The sequence below is a fragment of the Rhea pennata genome, chromosome 4, assembly GCF_028389875.1.
Source record: "Rhea pennata isolate bPtePen1 chromosome 4, bPtePen1.pri, whole genome shotgun sequence".
Classification (NCBI taxonomy): domain Eukaryota; kingdom Metazoa; phylum Chordata; class Aves; order Rheiformes; family Rheidae; genus Rhea; species Rhea pennata.
The window spans coordinates 16,808,298-16,835,375 of record NC_084666.1 but is presented as its reverse complement, the minus strand read 5'-3'; the positions used below and the strand labels follow the sequence as shown (position 1 = coordinate 16,835,375).

General features: G+C 40.9%; 1 protein-coding gene and 1 long non-coding RNA gene across 13 annotated transcripts in view; one reads left to right on the top strand and one right to left on the bottom strand.

Annotated features, from left to right (window-relative positions):
* Nucleotides 1–13,526, top strand: part of LDB2 (LIM domain binding 2) — a 216,518-nt gene extending 202,992 nt beyond the window's left edge. For 3 of the 12 annotated variants that reach the window (XM_062575373.1, XM_062575374.1, XM_062575369.1), the window contains 3 exons: nt 2,033–2,156; nt 3,254–3,405; nt 12,247–13,526. In XM_062575373.1, the coding sequence (XP_062431357.1) occupies nt 2,033–2,156; nt 3,254–3,405; nt 12,247–12,477 (507 nt within the window). In that variant the 3' untranslated portion in view covers nt 12,478–13,526. Of the gene's footprint in view, nt 1–2,032; nt 2,157–3,253; nt 3,406–9,384; nt 9,528–12,211 lie in introns of all 12 variants that reach the window. The other 9 variants (XM_062575377.1, XM_062575378.1, XM_062575375.1 and 6 more) reach the window with 9 other exon arrangements.
* On the bottom strand, nt 10,510–26,156 carry LOC134140354 (uncharacterized). Its single transcript, XR_009958390.1, has 3 exons — nt 26,113–26,156; nt 23,839–23,883; nt 10,510–10,621 (listed from the first exon to the last, which is right to left on the bottom strand). It is a non-coding gene; the product is annotated as an uncharacterized LOC134140354 (long non-coding RNA).
* Between the last annotated feature and the right edge of the window lie 922 nt (nt 26,157–27,078).

Sequence of the window (27,078 nt, the reverse complement as noted above, 5' to 3'; positions counted from 1 at the left end):
ATTTTGCCAGTGCTCCCAAAACCCCAGGCCTCTGAGAACCAGGGCACTGGTATAGATTATGAGCACAGTATACGCACACACACACGCACGCGTACGAAACCCTGAGCCAGAACCTGCAGGGTTCAGAGCAGATTCAGTAAAAAAACCAAAATACAGCACCTCTTCCTCAGCATCACCTAGGTCCTAGCACATACTTTGGAACCTCACGCTGTTAATTTTTGGAAGAATATTTGACCAGAGGAAAATCTAAGCCCAAAATGCACAGTCTGATAGTAGCTCTCTCTCCATTAGATTACCTTGCAGACATATGCTAAAAGAAAACAAACAAAAAACAAAAAAAAACCCACTATGTAAAAACGTGTAAGGAAAAGGGGGAAAAAAGGAAAAAAACAAGAAAAAGAGCCAATGTGGCAACTGCAGATTCAATTTTTCCTGAAAAAAAAAGAATTCCTTATACTGGGTCTTCATTCTCCCTCCCTGCTTTGTTAGTTCCATTTTGATTACTGTTAATGAAAGGCTTGTCAGAAGATAGAGCCAGTCCATAATGATATTTAAATGGTGAGTTCTTCTTCCAGTCCTGAAGGCAGCCGCCTTTCAGCTCTTCTTTCTGCATCCTTGGAGTCTCCGTTGGTGGGAATGGGAGTGGTGTGTGCGTGGAGAAACGGCAGAGGCACCAATCGCCTCTGCAGCCCGCAGGGAACAATTTGCCTCATCTCTCATATATTTGTAAAGGCACAGAAAGAAAACATCAATTGCTAAAACAAATCCAAGATGCTCCTTTAGCAAGCCCTGCTAACATGTAAAAAAACCCTGTTTCACTCAAAGCAAATGTCAGCTTGAGTTATGCTTTTCTAGAGTTTCCATTCTGACTTCTAATAATTTGACCAACTTGTTGCCTTACTCCTGTTCGTAAAAAGCCAAATCCTCCCCTGCTTTTGAATGCTTTTCTGCTGTGGAAAGTGGCACTAAAAATGGCATGCAGGTACCAGGTTTATTCTGTGTCAGCTATATCCACATCGAATGTGCTCAGTTAACAAGAAAGAAACCTTTTCCCCCTATTTGTCACCCCCCCCCCATCAGTTTGAACCCAGGGGTCAGTCTGGGTTTTTCCTTCTCATGTATAATGACCGAAAAACAATGATTCTGCAAGCCAGAGTAAGCCCTCGATTACATGCGTGCAGTTTTGTAGTCTTCTGTGGCTTCGCGTAAGGTTTAACTGAGTGGAAGTGATTCTATGGTGATAAACAGGAGGGAATAGAAACCAGCTCCCACTGTTTGTTAAGCTAGATCTGCTGTGCTAACAGGAGCAAAAAGCAGTGAACAGTGATTTTAATTATTAAGTGAACAGACAGAAAATATGCAAGAAGCAACTGTATTCGAAGAAGCGGTCTGCTTGAAAGTCCAAATCTCCAGCTTCTACATAATAGAGTATTCAAGCTGACAAAGAAAATAAAATGCTTCCCTTCTCTTGGACATGTCATTAATGTGATGGGAAGAGAATGCATAGCTGTCATAATAAAAAGGGAGCAAAATTATTTAAATTATTTTGCATGAAATAGCAAGATAAAAGATCATGTTTATTATGCTCACTTTTGAGAACTTTTTATCGTGGAGTGTAGCAGGTCGAAGATCATTATGTGTACATTTTGCTGTACTGTAATGAGCCATAACCTACTATGAGCATTTTATTATTTATTAATTCATCTTTGCAGCTTTGGCAGTCAGACATGAAAGTTTTTTGCTCTTCTGAAGTCTCTGTAGTCTGAAAGACCAGAGCTGATGTTTCCCTGATTTTTTTTAATACTTAACGTAGTATTTATTGTGTTATATACTAATATATAGTAAATAACAAGATCTGTCTCCATTCAGAGTTTGATCCTGTAATCCCAGTGCAGATTAAACTGAGCTGTATGAAACATACTCTGTTAGCAAGGGGAAAAAAAAGCCAAGAATGTAATTTCCAGCTATGTAAATACTGATCAACTGAATCATTGCTTAGATGAAATCACTCTACTTTGTCTTTTTCTTCCAGTTGTGTGTAATACTGGAGCCAATGCAGGAACTGATGTCAAGACATAAAACTTACAATCTAAGTCCTCGAGATTGCTTGAAGACTTGCTTGTTTCAAAAATGGCAGAGAATGGTGGCACCACCAGGTACGTTTCATTTCCAGTATTTTACTATTTAATAACTAAATGAATACAGAAGTAAGGGGAATTTTTACTGCAAGAGAACTAATAAAAATGAGCACTATTCTAAAAGTAAGCCTGAAAATGATTCTGATGTTAAATAATTTCAGTCTGATGTCACATACTGACAAGATTTATAGATATGCACATTCAGGTCGTTTTGCTATGTGTAGGATATAATTTAATACAAAAATATGAGTAGATAGAATGTAAAATGCCCACTGGCTCCATTATAATTCATAGTTTGTGTAAGTCAGCTTCTTTCTGTGACTCTGGAATTACAGCTATAATTCATGATTAGTTGTCTTTGAGCTTAAAATAATTTTACTTACATCCCCAGACCTAATCTAACCCTCTTCTAAGACCCCAAAATAACAGTTCACTCATTTTCAGGTTATTAAAAATTTGTATATTTAGAAGTATTCATATGGATACTCAGGCCAAATTATGAAAAGTACCATTGTCACTTTTGTTCTCTTCCAATTTAAGACAGGTCCTGTAAATACCCTGATTTGGGCTAAATTTTGAAGCCTCACAGAGAAATGGAACTGTGTATGTCTTAGCATGTTCCTGTGGGAAAGTCAGTTTTGAGGATGAAGTCCGCATCAGAAGCAGAAGAAAATGATACAGCCTTTTTTTGTATGGAGTATTGATGGCAGCAGTATGGTAGAAAGCTCCCGTTAACCTTTGTCACTAGCAATCATCTGGGGATGTGGTGTGGCCTTCAGTAAGATACACCGTGTCTTTGAACATCATCATAGTTACCCTGATGTTCCTATTGATATGCTACTTTCAAAAATATTTTTGGTGCTGGGAGAATGAACTCCATTAATTCCTTACACAAAATTGAAAGTGGATCCATTAGGTTTGTCCAAATTATATTCTAAGGTTTGTGAGTTAAAGCTAAATTAACCACTAGTAAGAGTAGTACTAGTAGGAGGAGTTTTAAGCATATGAATTTAAAACTAAATGAGAAAATATTTTAGCAGTTCTGCTTATGGTTCATTCTAGTGCATACCTTACAATATCTGCCTTTTCCTTTGCTTCTTACCGCTTTATTGCAGCAGAACCTACAAGACAACCGACAACCAAAAGGAGGAAAAGGAAAAACTCTACCAGCAGCACTTCCAACAGCAGTGCTGGGAACAATGCAAATAGCACCAACAGCAAGAAGAAGTCAGCTGCTGCAAACCTGAGTCTATCAAGTCAGGTACCTGTAAGTCTCACTTTGCTTTTAGGCCTGAATCACTTACAGTGCTTTAATTCTTTCCATATGTTGTAAAGAAGGTGCATTCTTGAGCCTAAACTGTCACAGGCAAAAAGTGATCTTGCACAGTTTGCTGTGGAAGCTGGGGAATTAGCGGAGAAATGTGAAGAATCCACTCTGCAGTGCAGATTTAATGAATGACTCTCAAGCAGGGGATGTCCCGAGCAACAGATGTAATTCGTTAAGGCGTAGGCCAACTCCCCTTCATGTCAAAGGGGGTTTTTCCACTGGCAGGGGGAATCAGATTGGGCCTCCTATTTTTAGATACAATCTGAGCACCCAGAGTGTCTTTCCAACTCCCATCTGCATGAGTCACTGTGTACGTAAGGATTGCAGACCTGAGCAGTCACTGGTCTGTCTCCATCCCTACCTTACCCCTGATTGGTGCCTGTTTCAGAAGCTTCAGTGAAACAGGTGATGAACTAACCTACCTGCAGAGGTTGTCTCTTTCTCAAACCTCTCCATTTGCAGAGGGTAGATCCCCTGACACATGGGTGCCGCTTTATTTACCCTGCTAGCTGTAACTGTTGACATCCTAATTACATAGGGCAACACCTCATCATTTCTTGAACTGTACTAGCACTTTATCAATGTCCTGTTTATTGTCTTATTCACTGCATAGGGGTAATCCAACCCCATGCTATGACAAAGTGTACTTTGATCAATAAGGAGGTAGCTTATGTATTTTAAAGATACAGGAATTAATTTGACATTATATATAGTAACGATAATGTGGTATCTGGTGAATAGCATGTGGGGATTTTTACTGGAAATCTGATCAGCAGATAAAAAAGCTAAGCTTTTTTGAAGCCTGACGAAGCATATACCTCTTCTGTTAGCACACAGTGGGCACTTTCTAGAAAGCTTGACTACCCAGATGGAAAAGGGAGTGGACTAATACCAGTGATATGAAATGAAGATTTTTGTTTAGCAATTGATTCAGCAGTTCAGTAGTTTATGGCAGCTTTGGGCTTCAGTACATTAAATTCATATTTTTTCCCTGTCATATTAAAATTTTCACATGGCTCCCCTCTCTGGAATCAGATTCTTTCCCTAGTATGGGCATCTCTGGGGTTTTGCTGGCAGCACAAAGCAGTTGGAAGGCCAGCTACCTGATCCCCTGGTGGCAGAGACCACTCTGCCTCCCTGATTCTGTCTGCCAAAACCACCCCTTGGATCAATACTCAGCCATATTTAAGAAAAAAACAGCAATTAGGTGTAAAACTGAGCAACTAGCTAGTTCCCTGCTGTCTCCAGGTTTCAAAGACAGTAAAATCACTTTCTCTCTGCCCTGAGTTCAATTCAGTAGAACGAGCATCTGACCCCCTGCTTCTCTTAAACCTCCCCTTCCCTGGAGATATGATGATTTTTGTTAGCTTCAGTGGTAGCCACGTGTACTTGCACATTTGAGTGTAATTGGGCCTTCTGAGAGTTATCTGTCACTCCCATTGATAGTGAAGCTGACTTTAGGTACACAAAAGCTACTCCTGCCTGATGAAGTAGTCAAGGGTACTCTTGCTAATGGTAATGATAGCTGTACATCTGAGACCTGACAGCGGAGTTTACCATTGTTTGAGGGATGGATTTTTAGTCTTCATTGACTTTCAGAGTGCTGAATAGTGAATATTTTTCAGTATCATTTGCTCAATAGAAAGATGATCCTACCTGTTTGGTAAGGGGACCAAGTTCCATTTTCAGAAGGCTTTTCCTTTTCGTCTGCGCAGTAGAAAATGCTTAGCTGTTTGATTTGTCATGCTAGCAGCTTTTCTCATTTTCTTCAAGGCAAAGGTAACGAAACAGATGGAGTTGATGGTTGGGCCATCAACCGTGGGATGGTTGTAGTGTAGACCCAACTTAAAATAATTTTAGCTGTAGGATATTTTGATGTAAAACTATTCAACACTTTTCAGTTAATTTAAATACTTGTGTTTCTTCAAAATCATGCAGTCTTTGAAGTGGCCAACACCTTACTGCAGATGTGCCACTGCATCTAGAGTTAGCTTTCTGTTTCCTTGTCTTAGCTTCACCTATGAGCAGATCAGTTGGTAATTAATGCTTGATTTGCTTTATATGCAATAGAACATAAGATATCCTCAAATAAAATTCAGTGATTTTCTACTAGTAAAAGTTACATTTGGTCACAGAATTTTCTGTGAATAATACTTTCCTCTGGTAGAAAAAACTACTGAAAGCATTTTCAATGTTAAAATTGTTCTTCCTCCTGCTATTAGATAAGAGAAATGAAATCACTTCAAGTTCTGTCTCCAGATTCTCATAAGCAGAGCTAGTTTCACATCTGTTTTTCCCACATCATTCTCTCTGGACAACCCCAACAGTGAGCTCCTATACACACCAAACCTGGATTAATGTGAAGTCATCTACTCCAGATGTAAGCTTTTTCTTTTTCTCCAGTGATTTCATCCCAGCCGCAAAGACAGTCTCTCCACCATAATACAGTCCAATTCCTTATTTCCTATCACTTTTATGTTTCTATTTTAGTTTCTCTTTGATAGTAAATGAATCTTTCCTTGGTCTCTACTTTAATCTTTCTTGGTTTAGCACATAGTAATTATTCAGTTTTGCTCCTACAGTTGATACGTGTACACCCCGGCAGATGTGTGGAGTTACCATACCCTTCATCCATGTTCCTCACCCATATCATTAGCTCCTCTTTCTATCGTGATGTCTAGAGAGGCAAATTTTCCATGTTCAGCACTGTGACCTGAAACTTCACTGAGCTTTGCCATTTTCCCCATAGTCCCTTCCAGATAGTCAGATAAATACATTGAGCTAATGAAATGTTAGTCAGTAACATAAAACAGTATCTGTCACCTACACGTTATTCTCCAATAAAAGGAGGTTATGGCATGTCCTTCACCAGCATAGTTTCTGATCAGTTCTTCAGGCAGGGACTTTACTCACGTTACAGAGACAAGCCCAGAAAGTGAAACCGCGTGGCTGTATTTCCATGGGTGGGTCAGGCTGGCACTGCATCCTAAAGTTCAGCTGCTAAAGTCTAATCTATCAGTATCATTTGTGCCCTTTGTGTTGCCTTAAATTTATTAGCACTCTGAATGTGCTGGGTCTCTGCCAGTGGTGGGGTATGCATCTGCCCTCTCATCAGTAATTCGGAAAGGGTCGTTCTCAGTCTGTCCTCCTATCTCTAATTTTTATATTTGTTCAACTCTGCGACATAAAAGGCAAAGTTCTGCCCTTTTGATGGTCACTTGAGCTCTCTTATACTCATTTTCCCTTATAATGTAGAAGTTTCTCTGATTCTGTTATTTGTCACCATACTGGTTCTGCATCTTCAGCATCTCCTCTTACCAATGTAACTCTTTCTGCCAAAGCCCGCATATAAGACTTTTCCTACATACTGAGAGCTTCCTTTAAACAAATGTAGTTAGACAGTGTGCTACATGATTGCACTGCAGAATTCGTGTTTTTAGGTTACAGTTTTACACCCTAGTCCTCTTAGTTGCTCAGTGATTCTTTTGACTTGAACCTATAGCTATGTGCTTAGGCAGAATGCTATGGTGACTTATAGCCAGGTGCCACTAAAGTCTCTCCAACAGTACAAATACAAAAATGTTTTTCTGACCAGAATTTTGCTTCTCTTAGTTTCTCCTTGGTGCAGGCTAAGTTAGTTCCAGTGCTTTCACAAAAACACTCCGGCTTTTGTTTAGTGCATTAAGAAAGTTGACAAAACAGGGATCCAGAATCTATAGTTCCCTCGGATATATTAGTCTCAGCAGATTCCAGTCTTTGATGGGAAATTTGTTCATAATCTTGATCATGTCTGATTTTTGGAAGAAATGTTAACCTGTTGGGCAGAAACCTGAATAATTACCACTTTCCTCTTTGGACTGACCAAAACCAAAGACGGGCAACATTTCACCGGTTTCTTCTCATGCTGGAAACTAGCTGCAGTGTTTTCCCAAGTTCTTGGGAAACTTTCAGCTTTCCACTCCACTTTCAAGCCTTCTTCACAGACTGAGATTTGATTTCTTTGCATTTTTCTTATTCTTCTCTGTTTCAAATAAAAACAAGCCCAGGTCCTTGTATGTAGACCATAGATCTGTAATCTGTGGATTACAGGTATAGGCAAGATGATCAAAAATGGTCCATAGAGCCATATCACTTAAATAATGCTTTCAGCTAAGTTTAATGAAAGCTGTGCACATTGATCCATTTTGATCTATTTGAATTTGGAAATTTGACAACAATGCACAACTCCCACAAAGTCTAAGCACCACTACTCTAATTTATTCCCAACCATAACCATAGAAATTAATAGGTGTATTCAATTACTAATGAAGTCCTGTTGAGAGTAATACTGTAATCATGAACCTGGTAAAATATCAGCAGTGTTGGAAAGAATAAAGCATCCCTACATTCCACTAAGTAAATCAAAAATTCTTTGGTACATCCAGAGTCATAATTAGAGCCTCCTTGCACTCTCCTTCAGTGAGTTACATACCTCTATAATCGGAGTTTCTCTTTGTAGTTCTTTATAAGCTCATCAAAAGCCAAATCCATAGATATAGCTGCTAATGTAAAAAGGAACACTACAACTTCTTACAAGTTTCAGAAACAGAGGATAGGTTTAGAGTCTTTTGTAATGGATGTCGTAGTACTCAAAGCTATGGAGAAGATTAGTGTCAGAAATTGCCCCATGTCTTGAAACTGTGTAATTCAAGATCTAAGATTTAGCCTGAAGGAGACAAGAGTGAGCAAATTGGTTGTTGTATTTGAGGAAAAAAAATCCAAACAAGACCAGAATGTCAAGTTAAGAGAGAGCACCATGATGAGATGTGAAAGATAACCACTCAACGCAAGAAAGTGTTTACTCTGAAGCCTAATTAAAATGTCAGTTCTGTTTCTACAGATGATTTTTGCACAAATGTCAGGCTGGTGTTTTTATCTTGGGGGTAGTGACCGTTACTGAAGTGGGCAGCAGTAGGTCTGTGAGTCTTTAATAATTGTTGTGGTAAGGAGCTAAGAAGTCAGATTATCAAAATTGTCAGCACTAATGCAATTCCATAATAGGAAGAAAGGAGGGAAAGAAGGAAGAGGTACCCTTCTTCATTTGGCTTAGTACTTAAAGATACTCTGACTGCTAAAATGAGCATAACTTTCAGTCCTCAAAGTATAAGGCTTATCTGAACAAAATACTTGATAGTTCCAGATGTTTTTAATTATTTAAGGCTGGGAAGCAGTGTTTGTGTCCTTCTGGAGCTTGTGACACTTGAGCTATAAATTAATTGCTGTCACACACTGAGTTAGGCTATGTATTAACAGAAGTGAAAATGGCAGGCATAGGTATGGGAATTTTTTTGTGGTCCATTTTGCTTTTGTACCTCTGGTACAAATACCAGATATTCTTTAGCCACAGGATGATTTTTAAAATACCAGGTTAAAAAGGTTAGTTATGTAACTGAGCATAGCAAAGCAAAACTGTGAAGTTAGGTATAAAGAAGACAAAGCCTGAGAAATGACAGGTCTGTTAAATAGAAGAATTTGCATTCGTGTTGCGTATGAAGTGATCTCTGTGTATAGTTTGTATGCATCAATTCAAGTTTGGGTGGCAATTAGGGATCTTGCAGGATGAAAGGTATGCTATACATGAAAATTGCTATTGTGCTTATATTATTAAATAATACATATCTATCACCTAATGTAAAACATCCACTGCTTTATTTACAGTGCTTCACTGCAACAATATTTTACTATCATGAGACATTCCTTGACCAAAAATGTTGTTTCTAATCACAGAGTAAATTAGTAAGATTGAGTGACTACAGTCTAAATCTTTTTAAAAATAATCTAGTCAAATATGTGCTACCATAACTAGGCCATAGCAGTGTGTGCTGCCATGCAAGAGACTAGGGTTTAATTCTTGGATTCTGCTTCTCACTCCATGAGCAGGAGCTAGGAGCACTCCAGAGCTGCAGCCTCAACCCTGGGAGGGATGGAGCCTTGTGTCATTCAACAGCAGTGACCCCCACTGGCCAATTTAAGGAGAAGCATTGAGGGGCTCTAAAAGGAGTCACTTCCAGTCCTCCTCAGAGGTTGGTGGTCATTGCACGGGAACTAGTGAGTGGAGGTTCAATGGGGTTCAGTCGGTGGGGTCTTCAGCTTGCAGTCTGAGGAGCAGAATCCTCTTCGGGGAGGAAACAGCATGTGTGCTTCCTGAGAAAGTTTTTTTGCCTGGCATACTATAAGTGGCAGGATTGTAAAGAATATATATATATGTATATATATATGTATATATATATCTTTTAATGTCCTATAACTAATGCTGTGATATCTATCTTTTAAATAGAATCAGAGAAAACTCCACTAACCTCAATATAATTGCAGTTTAATTCCCAGAGAGAGAGAAAGAGACATATTCAGTAGCATGGAGAGAAATATAAGTGCAAACTGTCCTCTCCGTGGATGTCATTATATTAAAGGAATAATATTTGCAAAGACTCTGAGAAATTAGAGATGGAAATACTTAAAAGGTCTTTGAGCATCTCCCCACTGATGCATGCATGTTTCCTGTCACATACGGAGTTTTTCCCCGGTCCAGTATTAGGTGACCTGAGCAGCAAAGCTATGGCTGTTCTGTTGGGATAATTAATCCTTGGTCTGCTGTTCTGAGTAACAGGAATATTGTCTTACTAGTGGAAGATACATTTTCCTTTATTTAATGTCATCTTAGTACCTTAGTTAATAACTCATCAGATTGGCCTAAAGCGATCCTCTTCCTTTCGGCACTTGTAGCTGTTAAGCATGTTCACCCCTCAATGTAATACATACTTAAGTCTTTTACCTGGCCTGCCCAACCAGCTATTCCAGGCCTGTAATTATGTTTGATGCACTTCCCTATGTTTCATCCAAGTTGCCGACCTCGCCTTGGTACGGCAACGCGCAGAACTTGAGGCAGCGTCTGAGGTCCGTGCTCGAAAGCGCTGGAGCAAGAGCAACTGTTGCCACCTCAGTCCGTGATTCAGTCTTTCAGTCGCTGTGGTCCTTTCTGCCTGCCGTATCACACTGCACGCTCAAATCCAATCTGCTGTCCTCTGCCAGGTCTCTCTTGTCATTACTGCTCTCGCAATACAGTGGGGTCAGGGCTGGTTCAGCAGTGCAAACTATACATTTTCGGTTGTTTAGAGGGCTGAAATGAATTAGAATAAACTTTCTGTTATAAACACCATTGCCTTTTAAACTTCTGTGTTGCAAAGCTGTGTGGTGATTTGATTAAATGAAATATTTTACAGATCTAGGAAAGTAACAAAATACAGACAAGAAATCATGTAACAGATTCCATCTACTCACAAATTTTTCACATAGCACAGGCTGAAACTGTGATTTAAACATTCTTCTGTAGCATATCAGCCTTTGCTAAGGGATATCAAGAAATAGTGTAAATACAGGCAGTAACTTGTATGGTTTCATGGTGAATGAAGTACATATCTGATAGAAAAAGTCTTATATGCAAACGTGTCTTTTGTTTGCTTTTTACGAATGCTTTTACATTCCTAAGCAGGAACAGATCCTTTAAAATACAAATCTGTTGTTCTCTAGGATTCTTTGAAGGGCTTGTTAAATCAGCAGGTACAAAGCTAGACAGACATCTGGAATTACTGCACTTTTACCAAATGTTATCAGATGCCCTGCCACCTGAGCTCCATGAAAAGATGCATCATGCCACATATTTCTCATGGCAGTTAGCGCAGCAACCTGATTTCCCTTTGAACAGAGAGAATGGGAGGGCTCTCTGGCTTTGCACCTCTGCTTTCCAACCTCAAGTTTGCACCTTTCTATCCCATGCTGGTTAGGTTTTTGCAGCAGATCTGTGATGCACTGGAGTACAGTAGGCGGTTTACTTGTTTTCATGGAAGGACAATTCGTACTTAAAACAGTGATTAGATGAAGTCTTTCTTTCTTGCATGCTTCAGTTTTTGATGACTACTAGCTTCATCAGTGTAATTATAATTAGCACTCTTCATCTTCCTTTTACGGTACCAGCTGGACAGATTGGTCCTCTTGCTGCACAGATTGGCAGCAGGGTTGCCTACATGGAGTTAGGTGACAGGCACCATGAAATAACAGATGGTAAATTCAGGGCTTGTTGGCAATCAGCAGGTTTTTGCTAATGACTTAATTAGCTATGCAAATTGTCAAATCAGTGTGAACATTGTTTTTATCGAAAACTTTACCTAAATTAATTACCATAATTAAGTAGCAGAATGTCAAGTATATTGGATGCGTAAAAGGGCTTGGCTGGCTAAGGATACGAGAGTTACCATCTTTATTAGAGTGCTGTGCTCTACATTTGAAAAGTCTGAAAATAAGAAATGTGGTTTCTTTTAAACTAGTTTTAAAATAGGAGTATCACAGAGTTGCAGCTGAAATGCACCCTGGTGCCTTTCCAAATAAAATGGCTCAGAAAAGAAATACTGGATAAAGGCTAAACATTTTAAGCAGGAGCTTAAGCCAGTTTCATAGCCCGCTTATTTTTTAAAAACATGCACATTTTTCAGTTTACCTGCTTTTTAGTTCAGGGGTTTCTGACATCCAGAGCCATGAGCATGCAACTAGAGAGGAGTGTAACAGCCTTTCATGTAAATTAGAAATGAAGCATAAGCCTGTCTCCTGGTTCCTACTATTCAGGAACTTTTAACTCTATTGTACAAATATCACAAAATTAAGACATGCAAATTCTCTAACATGATTTTTTTAAGTTGATTTTTTTTCTCTCAAGGTTTCCATATAACAAATATTGGGTGCTGTTCACAGGATGTGATGGTGGTAGGAGAACCAACTCTGATGGGAGGCGAATTTGGGGATGAAGACGAAAGGCTTATCACTAGATTAGAGAATACACAGTATGATGCAGCAAATGGCATGGATGATGAAGAAGATTTCAACAATTCACCTGCACTGGGAAATAACAGCCCGTGGAACAGCAAACCTCCTGCTAACCAGGAGACTAAATCGGAAAACCCCACACCACAAGCTTCCCAATAGGTTATTCTGCAGCAGTACCCACTGGAATGTATGTCAGTGGGTTATTAATTACTGTTTCACAGCATTCTTTAGGAAAAAACAGAACAAAAATACCTTTCAACAGATACAGTATCTATTTCTAAACTAAAGCTCTCTGATGTTTTTTTAATTAGGGAAAAATCATGTATAAGCTTCCATGTACATTTCTAGGAAGCTTTCACACACGACGTGATACTGGCACTGACCTCAGTTAAAATAATTGAAACTTATATAGCATCTCATGGCAAATCTCTGACGACGCATTCTATCAGAGGGGTTGTTTTTTTCCTCATCAAACAATGGCCATATTTCAACAAGTCATCAGTGCTCAGGATCTCATTAACATGACTATGTAAAACTTTTTACAATTGTAAAATATTTTCTGCTTTTCGACTTGCACCTGAAATTTCTTGTTTCAGAAAAAAAAATCAGCTTTTAAGGAAAAGTAATTTAAAGTAACTTTTGTTCTTTCTTTAACTTTTCTTTCATTGGTTAATCATTTAAAGGATCCAGCATTTTTAATTTACATTTAGCTGATGCCAATAGATATTCTTTCCATCATTAAATATAAGTGCTGAATCAAGAAATGTCTTTTTTCATCAAAGACATGAGAAATATTTTTATGTGGAGAAAGACATCCAGTCCTATGAGAGTTTACGCTTTGTAAAATTGCTGTTGATCCAGATATTTTAAAGCCATGTAATCCATTAACTTTGTGGCAGCTTAATAAATCGAAAACTTTTGTGTTTTTATTATTGTATCTGAGTTGGCTTTGTTGTTATTTCTTTTCATGGTATATTTCTTGTATAATATTTTTGTAAAGCCCTCAAAACATTTTTTGTTTTACTTTTTTTTTTTTTTATTCCGGTGTATTTATGTGAAACTTTATAAAAGAAACTAATTTTTTTTCATTTACATATTAATATGTTCAACTCATCATGTAAAGACACAGTGAGTCAGTGTGTTCTATAATACAACTGTATTTTATGTATGCTTTGCCAATAAGTGTGCCAATAAACTGTGTTAACAAATGTGCTCCTCCCTAGTGCCTTTCCAGTTCCTCGCGTGCGACAGACGTGGGCAGCACCCCGCGCCGGGCGTTTTCGGAATTAGGGGCCCACGGCGTCGCCGGCCCTGCGCAGCCGACGGGAGGGACGGGAGCTCAGGTGGGAATCGCTTGCCGCTCCGCTCGCTTCGGTGCTCGGACCCAGCGCGGCGGCTGCAGCGCGGGAGCCCCGCGCAGCCGGCAGGGCTTCTGCCCGGTGGCGTTGCGGTGAGGCGCCCACCTGGGACGGAGCGGATCTGAAAAATTCTCCTTCTCTCTCTCCGTTGCTGTCGAGTCACTTGTTCGCGGCTGCAGAGATGCTGGACCTGCGGGCCCTGCCTTCGTGCAGGAAAGGCGCGGGATGCCGTTCGCCTGATTGGAACCATACTTTTAGTATTACCAGCATTATACAGGCACCTGGAGAAGTCTTGGGTTTTCTTCTGAGGGACTGTATGCTTAGAAGCCACTTTAGGGAAATGTGGTGCCAAAGTGCATATACATTTTTAAGGATGCATTTTCTGAATGTGATTCCACCAAAAAGTGTTGAAACCACCATAAAAGTAGCAATATAGGACAAGGCACCCAGCCTCGCCACTTGGATCCTCAGTGGGAAATAGCCCTTGCACCTAAGCAAAGCACCTGAGCTTCTACCTTAGGGCTCGTACTGCTTAAAGCAAAATCTCTTTTTAATGAACTGCAACACCCTTGCTAGGCCCCTCAGGAAAACTGCCAAAAAATGACCATTCCGGTTTCCTTAGGAACTAGGCCCTCAGTGCAAAATGTGTCAGCTATAGAGTAGGATTTAAAATTAAATAAATAACAAACATGGACTGAGTTTATCTGCATAGATAGCAATGTTGCCTCTTCATAACGCTTGCAGGATATAGGAAAATATAAGTCTATCAATCAGCGACTTAATGAGCACTGATTTTTCCATGTAAATAATTAAATTCACAGTGTATTCCGTTAAAGGATCACTGGCTCCTATATAGTTGCAATAACATTACAATTATACACTCTAATTCTAATGTTCAAAAACACTAATCATTCATATTACGTTTCCATGAGCACACTCTAAAAGGCGTTCCTTATTATTAATCTTTCAAGCCTGGCACTACTATTTCAATTTTTAAAAGATTTATGATGTCATGTTACTCCTGTTGCTTCAGTAAATAAACACAAGAACGTTTGAAGTATGGGTAACAGTGCTGTCCTTGAATTAATCTGGAAGGGCACTTTTTCCATATTTCCTCAGAAACCCACTCTGCGAGCTATCAATCCGTCCTATTGTGGTTAAGGGGAATAACAGATGGAGCTAGCTGTTGTTATTTATTTGCTTATTTGTTCTTAAAGAAAATGTCCAAACGGGGTGGATTAACGAAGTGGCTGGATAGGTAGAGCAGCTGGCCACACGGGCTTCATTGCTACTTCCTTCATCCCCATGCTGGGAGCGGTGGCATTGGCTTTTCTTTTCATATTGCATATTACGCTCTTCAAGATAGATCCTATAATCTTCTCTCTCCCTCCATATGCTTATACTCTGTTCTTGGGAATATTTTCCCTACCACTAGAGAATTAAGGTACAACATCTACATTATGTACCAGATTTTATGTCTTTTGGTTGTGGGTTCCAGTTAAATGGCACTATGTTTTACCAGCTTTTATGTGCTGCTTTACTACCTCGTGCAAGAAGTGAGAAAGGTGAATACCATCAAAGCAACAAGTTCATGGGAGCTGAGATTGCTGCCTGGAAAAGGAAGGCTTGAAACTAACAATTAATTTTACTGTAATCTAATCTCACCACCCACATGAACATTGTAACTCTTTTAGAATTTGGAAGGAAATAATGTTGTTGACACTTTCCTCTGGGGAACTGTGCAATTATTAAAAGAAGGAAGGAAACTTATCTCATGATGCTGAAATACTTTCAAAGAGAAAGCTTTTTTTTTGTTTTAGCTAAATGGAGGGAAATACTGGCCCTGAGAAGCACCCTGTCAAATCAGAGGGAGGAAATTCTTGGGAGTTTACTTAGAAAAGCAGGATCATATAATTAGTAAAGTGACCAAGAAAGAACACTGATAACTAATCTTATTGCTGTTATGACAGACTTGGACTATGTAAGAGAGGTGCATTTTGATTATATTTTGAATAGATTTGTTTGGGAAATTTTTTTTTCCTTGGGTCAGCAAAGTCCACGTCTCAGAGAACATCCAAGTCACATGTGTGGTCTCACCAGCTGCGCCTCCTGAGAACACTTCAGCTCTCCTTAAAGCAACCCCTTTCTCCCTTTTCACAACAAGCCAGGTGGGGCAGTCTTTGTGGCTTTATGGTATTCGCAGAAGGAAGCGGTCCTCGGGTCTCACCACCTTCACATTGGTATGTGAATGAAATAAAAGAGGACAATTCAGTTTGGAAGGGCCTTCTGGTATAACTAGAGAACTACTAGAGGTGTAACTAGTGTTTGTATTCTGGTGGCATGATAGAACATCTGTGGAAGGCATGAGCAGCTAGTTTGTAACCCTGGTCCTGGAGAAGGAGATGCTTTTGCATGCTTGGGAAACCAAGCAGCTCCCATCCTTGCGGAACTGGACAGAAGTACCCTTTCCTAGAGAGAGGCCAAGGATAATCAGTCTTGAACCATATGACAGGGTAGGGGGAAGGTGGTAGAAACTACTGAATGAAAAAAGGCAAAATGCTGATCATTACTGGGTGATCCCTAGGTCAGGTATAGGGATCAGGGTGAGGGATTCTTTGCCCTAGCCTTTGCTGCAAGACACCATTAAGGAGCCCAAATGATGGAGCTCAGCCGTAAGAATAAACTAAATTTTGCAATTTCATGGCCTCCATGAAAATCCCATTTTAGCAGAAACAGGATGAAAGAGAAAATGTGAATGACTGATGTTGAAGGAAACCCAGTTTGTGCCTAATATATCCTGGAGAAACTGCTAATGGAGACAGAATAGTCCTGAAAATATTTCTTGATACTGCAACTCCGGTCAAGTAGTCCTATGGTGATATACAGCATGTCCAAATTAAAGCTGCCTTGGGGCACAAGTAACCCTAGCAGCTGCTTTTACAGAGTAGAACTGGTTGATATGTATGGTTTTTTAGCTTTTTGACAGCATATTTTTATACAAGACTAAAGTCTGAATCTGCTCTGTATTAATAGGAGTTATTGAATATTTAACATCACATAGAACTGATATTGCCCTAACATATCACCATGCTTGTATTAGGAAATCTGTTGGTACCCCAGCATTGCAGATTGGCAGATGGTACCTTTAGTTAAAGAGTCACTTGCGGAAGTCTACAAATTTATGGACCATACGGCTATGTCTCACAAAAAGCTAGTAAATTCCACTGAATATTTACAATATTCAAATTTGTTCAAATTTAGCACACTATTTTGACAGCAACCAGCACCAGTTGCTTCCAAGGAAGGAGCTTTATTAAGAACAGCCCTTGGAGCAATCTAACTGCAGGCACATTTCTGCCCTGACCGAGGAGTCACTTCTGAAATACAAAGAATTACATCCCTTGCCTCAAGAAGTATTTTTAATTTTAGTGGCTATATGAGTAATCTTACTCCATTTGAAAACACCATTACACACACGTACAGAGAGCAAAGATGACATCGGAAATAATGCATTTCTGCACATTGGACTGCGGGCTGCAAAACGCCTCCAGCCACAGCAGCGCACAAGCACCTCAGGCCTCTCCGGCTGCTCGAGAAATCAGGCTGTGCTGTCACTTACTTCCTTTACGGAAGCAGGGTGAGACTGATAGGTGTCAGTTAGGAAAAGCGGATAAATGCATCCCTGAGAGAGCAGGCATGGGATGCCATTAGGGCAGGGGAGGAGGGGAATGGGCTTCAGCTGGTGCCCCAGGGCAGAGCTGGCTGCCTGTGCCCTCCGGTCGGACACCGAAGCTCAGCAGTGCTCAGGTCTGTGCTCGGCGCCGGAGGCTGTAATTCCTCAGGTTGCTTTTCTTTTATTGTGGGGTTTTTGGTTGTTGTTGTTGTTATTGTTGGTTTTCTTTTTTTAAAAAAATGTACTGTTGTCTAGGATATGAATATTTCTCAGGTGTTTAGGACCTTGCTAGGTGCAAGCTAGCATGCAGAAATGTCACTGGAGCTGGAAGGGAAGGAGAAACCCACTGTTTCATACTATGCAAAATGAATCTAATCTCTAGAGATGGAGTTCTGTACTGCCCCTGTTTAATTAATAGTTCTCTCTCAACAACTCTGAATTTATCTGAGGTAGCATGTACCATTTTGTATCGAACAGCTACAACGTACACAGCCAGCATCTCCTTTGTAAGTGCATTAGGAGGCATTTTTAGCAAATGCTGAATACGAAGCAGGTGTTTAACACTTCTTATCACATTCAGCTGCAACTCTCATTTCATCACATGAAGTTTTATCCTCCTTGAGTGATCACTTGGGGGGCCTGAGTACTGGAGAAGCTTCTAAGAGCTGTTTGGTGCTTCCTAACACTGTGCTGCTTTTTTTTTTTTCTTTTTTTTTCTCCTTCCCCCCTCTCCGCATTCAATTTGCTCTCCTCTCTCTTTGGTAGCTTATGAAAATTTGTTTGCTATTTGTTTGCTGTTTTGCCCCATGTTTTTTACCATCCACCTTCTCCTGGCTGCACAATGTGGTCCCACTTGTGCCCTACCCAGAAAGATGCCTGGGAGCCAAGATGACTCATTCCCAGCCTGACAAGAAGGAGCAAGTTGAGCAGAGGGTATGTGTGAAATTCAGGAATTGCAACAGATCCTGGGGCTTGTGTCTCTCTGACTGCAAACTGAAAAGGACTTTTCAGCCGCTTTCATCGAAGTCTCCCCTCCAGGTTACGCTGGCATTTCGGAGAGTGGCAGGAAAACACTAGCGACTGGGGCAGGCCTCTGTTCATGGAGGGTTTTCCACATCTCTGTGCTACTGTCTCAGTTCCTGACTCACCAGCTCCTCGTGCGAGTTTCTGCAGGAGCTCAGTTTGTAGCCGGGGTGTCCCCCGATAGCCGAGAACATCGGCAGCAGTTCCCGAGTGGTGTAGGACCAGGGCAATTTCACTTTTGCATATCCCAGCTACCTTCTCCTCCACTTTGTGTCAAGAGGAACAGAGAGTTTTGAGTTGGTTTTGTTCAGTAAATTTAAGTTTGTGCTTGTTTCAGCCTAAATGCTCAAAAAATAGAAGCCTGCACTCGGGGGTCTCGGCATGAGCCAGCCAGGAGAGGAGCAGAGCCGGTTTGGATCCCTCTATTAGTGGTGTTAAATTCCATTGAGCAGGTACTTCCACAGCTGTGAGTTATTCAACACAAACTCCTACTGAAGGAGAGAATAGGCTGCAAATAACCCACCAGGGAGCAATTTCTTAAGTGCTAGTCATCCAGCAAATTCCTTTATTCTCAATTTTTATAGCAGGATTACTCGATGTAGAGGATATGTCCAGTTTATAATGTAGTTGATTATTTATTGCAGTTATCTTGCACAGTGAACTCCATTTAAAGTGGATGAGGATTACTGGAACTAGACAGATGCGATGTTCATTTCCAGAACTAACCTCGTTCTCAGTGTAACCTGGGCTATTGCTCACACCCATGGGAATATCACTTTTCTGGTCATTTTTCAACCCCCCAATTGTTTTCTTACTTCTTAACAGGCCTACTTTAGCCTGTAATTTCTGTTTCCCACATCTTTTCTTCCCAACTATCCCTGTTTCCCAGTGATTCCTTTCCTTCTTCATAATCCAGCATGAATTGCCCCCTAGTACAAGAAAGTCCTTTTTCTTTTCCACTTTACAAGCTCTCTTGATCTTTTTAGCCCTGGGAAACTCCAAGTCCACCTTGCCTTGGAGCACATCAGGTGTTGCCTGATTTAAATTCCGTATTAAAACACCTTGCACACCATTAAACAGAGACGCCCCGTCTGTCGTTCCTCCTCTCTGAGCTCCTACACTGCCCTCCACGCTGGGGAATGTTTTTCAAGGATACATGCACCTTTTCCCCAATACTAGCCTAACATTTGCCTGAGGACAGCAGACCCTTACACAAGGCTGCTTGCCGGTGTCTCCAGATGGGGCTGTGGTTGCTGCCCCAGTAAGGCCATCCCAGGAGTGGTCTCACCAGGATGGTCTTTGGTGGGAGAGGCCCATAGTTTTCTGCATGGCTCCAGGAGCATACGTATGTCATCGACACCAAAAACTGTTTGGTAAAGTGGCTGAGCTGTGTGGTTTCATGTCGTAGCCGTTTCTGTGTGTGTCCCATAGGGGCTGGGAAAGGACAGATCATGAAGCTGACTTGTGAGTTTCTGTGAGTCCGTGAAGGCAAAGCGCACCTTCCTTGTGCGGTCGGCCATGCTGCACCGAAACGCACAGTTCAGGAGCTTCCACGATGACACTGGCTCCATGTCCAGCATGAACACCTATGGAAAGCCCTGCTGGGTCAGCCCCATGGGCTGGCCAGCCCAGCTGTTGTCCACCACAGCAGGGATGTCCTGGCGCATGAACCTGGCTGCTCTCAGTTGCCTGCGCATCCCTCAGCACTGGGAGCCACTGTGTAAGGGCTCTTAGAGGTCCAGCCTTGCATACCTTCTTCCAAATCTATGGATCTGTTGTCCAGGAGTTCGTTTAGTCCCTTCTGAAGCTGTATTTACTCTCTGCCTCCTCACCATGGTGACAGCAAGCTCCAGAAGCTCCTTATTTTCTGTTTAAAGTGCTGTTAGCAGACCTACTGGTGCTAGCGAGGTCCCTACCTCTTGTACCTGGGGGCTGCAGGACGGTGGTTCCCCATTCACCACCTCTGCCACCTTGCTGGTTTCATAACTATTAACCCATTATCTGGCACTTCTGCCTGTGGATTTTGGAGGACCACTTTAGCATAAGACTGGTTTCTGTGTCACTGTGTCAAATGCTCACCAGGAACAGTGACCGTGCTGGAACAGCAGTCTCCACTGCTACGTCTGCAGGCCGGTTGCCTCCCTTCTCCGTGCCAGGAAAACACCCGATCCAGAACAGGTGTTCCCAACATTATGCTGTGCTGAGCTGAGCCATCAAAGTGCATTGCCTTCAGCTAGGGTCTTTTTTTGAATCTCGTGTGTTTATGGAGGCACAGTGGTGTGGTTTCCAAGTGTTGCGCATGGTTTCTATTTGTGTGACTTCAATTGATATTTTTTTATAGAAAGTTTGCAGCTAAATCTTCCAAGTGCCGCTTTACAGTGTTGGGATTTCATTCCTATCATCCCTATACTTTTTACAGACTATTCAGCTAGCAATATTCAGAGCTTTTCCTAATGTCTTCCATCTCCTCTGCCTCCCTGGGAAGGGGCCAGCCATCAGCCAAACAGCAAGTAAATAGATTGCATACATTTAGTGTCGTGACGGGCACATATGTTTTCAGTGAAGAGTTCATTTGCCAGAAGAAGAAGAAGAAGAAAAAAGTAGTTTGAGAATTCAGGTCAACTTTTGGTGAATCACTTTGAATTAATAAATATAAGGAGTGAGGACAGAAGGATTTCAGAAGTGCAGAAAAAGTTCATTTCAATTTTTCTGAAACAAATGAGTTTTGTGTAGTTTGGCTGGGCCCGTTCCTTTTGCCAAAAGGAAAAAAAAAAAGGGTGGGAAGGGGAAAAAGAGGCAGGGGGTTCTCTGGCCCCAAACTCAGTAGCTAAGCCAGAGGAGTGAAATAAACCCATTTCCTTTGGCTCCCATCTCCCTCTGGCCCAGGCCCTTCCCCAGCTCTCCACTTTGCCTGTGCTCCTATTTGTGAACCCTCTCTTGCAGGTGTCCAAATCCCATGGCTCTTCCCCACCATGTGGCTGGCTGAAGGCTCCCATCACTCTGCCATCCCGGGCCACTCTCAGTAAAGGTCTACGCACAACTCTGCTTGTCCAGACTCACCCAAAGCTCCCCAGCCTCCAGGATTCATCTCCTGGTGAATGGATTATGTTTCTTTCAGCCATTCTAAGAAGTTATGGTTGAAAGCATATTTTTTAATTTAAATTCTTCATGCTCATTTAGTAAATCATAGAACTCCATTACTGGTTTGGCTCTAGTGGCATGTTGCTACCATGAAAGGACGGGGCTGTTCTGGTGCCAGCAGGAGTGCCAGGAGAGAGAACCAGGGTGTCCTGTAAAAAAGTGACACATTCCCTTGGGGGCAGGTAATACCACTGATTTTGGTGAAATAAAGAGCTGAGAGGCTTGAAGAGGGTAATTTGACTCTGTGGCTATGACAGTAACAGTTTTCTGGGTTTTCAAGTACAGCAAGTTCAGCCTGTGCAGCCTCCTGGCAGCAACCACCACTGTGGATATGTCAACATACCTGCTCCTTTTTCATAGCTGCTGCAAATGGGGCTCCTCATACAGACTGGAAAAAGTTAATAGATGAACATATTGGATAGCATTATGTGTTTAAAGAGGATGCTGACAAATCTTGATGTTGGGGGCCACATCTGGCTTCACGGAGTCATTTTGGATACCTCTTCCCACAGAGGGGTGGGTTGTGTCCAAGTGGGCTCTGCACCATCTCCCACCTTACCTTGGGCTCTCCTGGCTGGCTGCAGAGCTACAACCTCCCCCATGCCTGCCTGTGGTCCCCAGCCTGAGCAAACCCCTTGTTCGCATCTCATCGCAGGCTCATAAAATGAACGCACCTGTAGTCTAACTGCTGGTCATTTAGCAAACGACCTCATTTAGAAACTAACCCCCTCAGTCCAATTATCCTTCTTCTCCAGCCACGTGTCCCTGTGTAGCAGCACTGCTCATTTATATGCTAATTTTCCTAAGTCTACTTCAAAGGGGAGAATTGTTTGTTAAAAATCTTAGGCTCCAGCCTCAGTTCAGACCATCTCATTATTTACCTGCAAATTTAGGGAGATATGGGTAAAAGCTCTGTTCTTTTATGATCTATTGTCTAGGTGATCAAAGCAAACCATTCAATATGAAGATCAAAAAGAGTCTGGCTCCCAGCAGCCTGGCAGCTGGCTCTACCAACTCCCAAGTCTGCAACCTCCGTTATAAGTAACGACTGATTTTACTATTAAATAACTTTTGATTACAAATTGGAGGGAAAAAATACCCTTCACAGACACATCTCTTTACTAAGGTGTTAATGAAACTAGGCTTCATATCAATATTATCTCAATTATTAGTCAAGGAATAATCACTATGTATATAGTTGTCTCTATTAATAATCCTCAGATAATGAAAAATATCCCACAGACATAACTAAAGCTGCTTGATAAATTGCTCATGGCCCACAACTAACCCAGATTTTCTTTCTTATATAGATATACTGCTCAAAGGATTTTTAAAACAGGAACTCAGACACAGAACTATTCACAATTTAGAGAAGCCAAAAGCAGTGGCTGTAGGTTGAAGTATCAAACTGGGACACCTCATGTCCCAGTCTGTTAGGGAATTATGTCAACGGAGTAACACAATGTGAATAATGAACCCATGCTTTTCAGGGCTGACATAATTCCTCAGCTCTAAGAAATTTCAGGAGCCATGGCTTGTAGAAATCCTATTCTTATAGAAAAGATAACCCACAGAATTTTTTAGCTTAACAACAAATAAATGTTAAATAGTGTGCAGCTTTCTTTAGAAAAATAATATGACAAACAAAGAAGTATATACTTTGGGGCTTTAATCTTCTCTTTAAAGTCAACACACTGTTACTCGGTATAGTATGCCTTGTTTCCACACCACAAATGGCAACAAACAAGAGCAAACAAGAGGCTAAGAACTGGAGTATGTTTGGGGGATTCATAGGGGGAAAATAAGGATATTTGGGGATCTGAGATATTGAAATGTGCATTTTTTTCCCAAAGTAATTAGATGCATATCTGAAAACACGCCAAATTCTTCTAAAAATATTAAGCTACCTCTAGAGTAGGAAATCCTCCAGTGCTGCTAGGAAAGATATTTTTCTTGTTCTATAGCTGATTTGCGTGATTCAGTGTGTTGTACCCTTGCCTGTCAGTCTATTGAAGGAATACCTTAGCAGGTCTTGGATAGCTTGTAGTGCTGCTCTTGTTTGGAACAGATCTAAAGCTAATGTTTTGACCATTTGTTAGTATTAAAGGTCTGATGGCACTTTACAGGAGGGTTGGGGTGTAAGTTTTGGAGTCCTGGCCAAATTCCAGCATGGGTAATTAAATTCTGTCCATCTAAACTTCCCCCTGTGGCTTTAGTTGGCTCAGGTATTCTTAATTTCCTGTCTTAAAATGTTCTGTAGTGTTGCAGTGGTGCTGTTAAATAGTTGCCAGGTTTCACCTCGGCAATGTGTGAGATGATTCATACCTTACAGATCTGCAGATATCCGCAAGTCCGTACAGCCTATGAGACCTGGAGGAAAGGCAGAGGAGAAATGACAAGTTGTCATAATGACTATTTCCTCAACTGTTTTTTCTAATTTTGTGAAATTTAAATAAAAGTATCTCTTCATTTGTTACTGAAATAAATTCCTCTCCCCTCACACCATCCTTTTCTCACATGCCCATGAGGGAGGACAGCAAGTGACCACAAGCATGCATAGCTAAGCAGAGATCTGGGTTTTCATTTATGCAGAATGTGAAGAAAACTGGCAGAATCCATTTGCTAACTTGATATACTCTGAAACTTTGAAAAATATCCAAATTTAAGTTTTATGCCCTGCAATCATTCTTATTGTAGTTTCATTGTAATACCTAAAAAAAAAAAAAAAAAAAAAAAAAAAAAAAGCATTGGATACGAGGCGAACTGAACGCATACTTTAAGTTGCTCTCTGTTTTGTCCTCTTACAGTTTAAAAGCTGAACCAATTATAAATTACACAGACTGTAAGAATAAAATACAACTTCCAAAAAGTCTTTGTTTGATATGACGCCCGTACGATACGTGTTAGCTGATGCTCCTTCATTGCTATCTGCTGTGTTTCGTCCCTTATCAGGCATAAATATTAGTTTGCTGCAGCATTTTATAACTTCTGAAATCAGTCTGGATGTGTGGGGAGAGTTTGAAGTACTTAACTTACTTTTGGTAAGAGACTAGGAGGCTAAGTGGTCGTCTTAGTAAGGGAAAAGACAGAGGCTTTTTATGCTCACATAAAGCTCACTGCTTTAGCCCACTTAAAAATCCAAATATCCCTCTAGAAATATCTACCTGCATCCATTGCTCTTGGAAGCAGAAATGGAAGATGAGGCTTTTAACTTACGCACCTCAGATTGATGCTGAAGGTGGAAAGAATATCCTACCCTTTTAACATGAGCAGCATGTATGTTGCATTTTCCATGAGGTAACAAAAACACAAGATAGTAACAGATGGATAAGATTTTGTTTTTATATAAATTTCTGGAAAATCTCAGGAGTGGTAAAACTTAGCAAACACACTACTGACTTCTTGTAATGTTCAATACAACGACAGGCTTTTTGCAAGAGCAGAAGAAGCTGAAATGCATAACAGTTCAATATTCCCGTTTTTATGGCTTACTCCTGCAAGTCTTGCTGCAGAAATTGGGACCAGCGTGGTTCTCTGGGAAAGCTCTGTCTAGCTTGTCTGGGTGGCCTGGGGGTCGCTGGCTGGGTTACAATTGCTTGGCTGTCCACGCTGCAATTTTGTATTAGTGAGGGTTAATGGGCAGCAGCTATACAGACTTCTAACTTCTTCGAAAACAAGGAAAAAGCACTCTTATAAAGAGAAAGCATTAACAGATTTTGTTAACGACAAACACAGCACAGTAAAGGAGGGGAAAGATTAATGCTGCTTTAGTGTCTTGAAGAGACACATCTTTAACTGATCAGAAAGTTCTGGAGAGCTGGTCTAATCTTTTTGGTCTAAGCAACACAATCTACACATCTCATTTGCTGGCAGAATACCAGTTTTCTAGTCTCAAGATTTCCTGGAAGGAGAACAATTAGGGCCTGATCCTGGAAGCCGGGAGGGCATGAGTTCCCAGGAGCCGTTGGGCAGGGTGCTGAAAAAGAAATAACAGAAACCAAAAGGGAGTTGTGTGCCACCCTGAAGGAAAGCAAAGGCAAGCACTTTCTTAATTAGGGCAAACATTGGTTACATAAAGCCAAAAAGCGATGAAAAAATGTGGTGGAGAAAATCCCAGCAAGACAAGCTCAGTTTGAAAGTCAAGAGCTTTCACTTTGTCCTTAGTCAATTAAGGCAGAAATTATTCTTTTGATCTGTTCTGATCCTGCTGCCCTTAAATATATATAATTCCCACTTCAATCAATGGGAGTTGTGTGAATTTAAAAACTTCGGGGTCTGACTCATAAATGTCTGACACTGATTGCACAACACATCGGCACTCGCACGGCTGATTAAAGGAGCAGACGTGTCAACGGTAGATGAGACCTTTGCACAAATAGGATAACGATGCCATGTCAATATTTTCACAACGTGTGAATGAGTCCTTTAAGGGACAAGGCACACGATATTCAAGAAACTGAAAGTGAGGGAAATGGAAAAATCTTACTGAATTCTTATCTAAACACAGAAAGAAAATATTAAATATTAAATCAATCTATTAATATTTTAATATATTAACATTACACTTTGCTTTCTCTAAACCAGCCTGTTACTACTTACCTTTGCTATGTAATCATACACTAAATAAACGATTTTCTCTTGCTGCCTTCCCAATATGGAATAACAGGGGTGTCAGTCCTCATTATCAAGGATTGACAAATTTACTGACCAGATTAGATGATGCGGTTACTGGAAGTAGCAGGTAAATGAACTGGAGTGGCAAGGGCATATACAGAGCATTTGCCCTCTGCCTCCTGTGGGGATCGAGGTGTGAAACGGTGGTAAGCCGCCCTGAAGCCCTGTGGTCCTAGGGCGCTCTAGCTCCAGGACAAGTGTCATGCAAGAATCGAAGCAGTGTTGTTATCTTCCCTTTTACGCCCTGTTAAGTAGGGCTCTGAAGCAGCAAATCATGTACGCGGAATACTGAATTTTTAAGACCACAAATAGCCCAATTGATTTACTAGCTATACTCATCTACCCACATAAGTTTAAACAAAGACTTAATTTAGTTGCATGAATGCCTCTGAAGTCTGGGACCATTCGGAGATCTTAGAGACATTTTATCCTTGTCCTTCCAGTATCAAAGACAGCATTTGATAGAGTTGACGGGAGTAGTTCAGAAGAGATAAAAGAAGTGAGACTGCGGTCAGGCCTGTTCGCAGATAAGGGTTTTTCTCAGGAAAAGCTTCTGCTTGCCAGTTGCCCTGACTGTCTTGACTGAGGACTGTTTTGTAGCACTTCATAGTGCAGAAGATTTTGCCTATTTTCTCACTAATGTGAAATATTACATGCTTAACTTTTTTCTAATGTCACCATTTTCTTGAGGGATAGGTTTCTGTTTTTCTTTAGTCTAATACAGTGACTGTGGCCTCTGCCTACACCATTTTTCCTCTTTGCTTGAGATGGATGCGTGATGTGGGAACCAAAATTGTTCACTAGCCCTGTGTTGCTGTCTGTCCTTTCTCACTAGCCCTGAGTCCTCTCAACCTTTTCTCTGATGACTCCTGTGTAATCCATGCTGAGAGA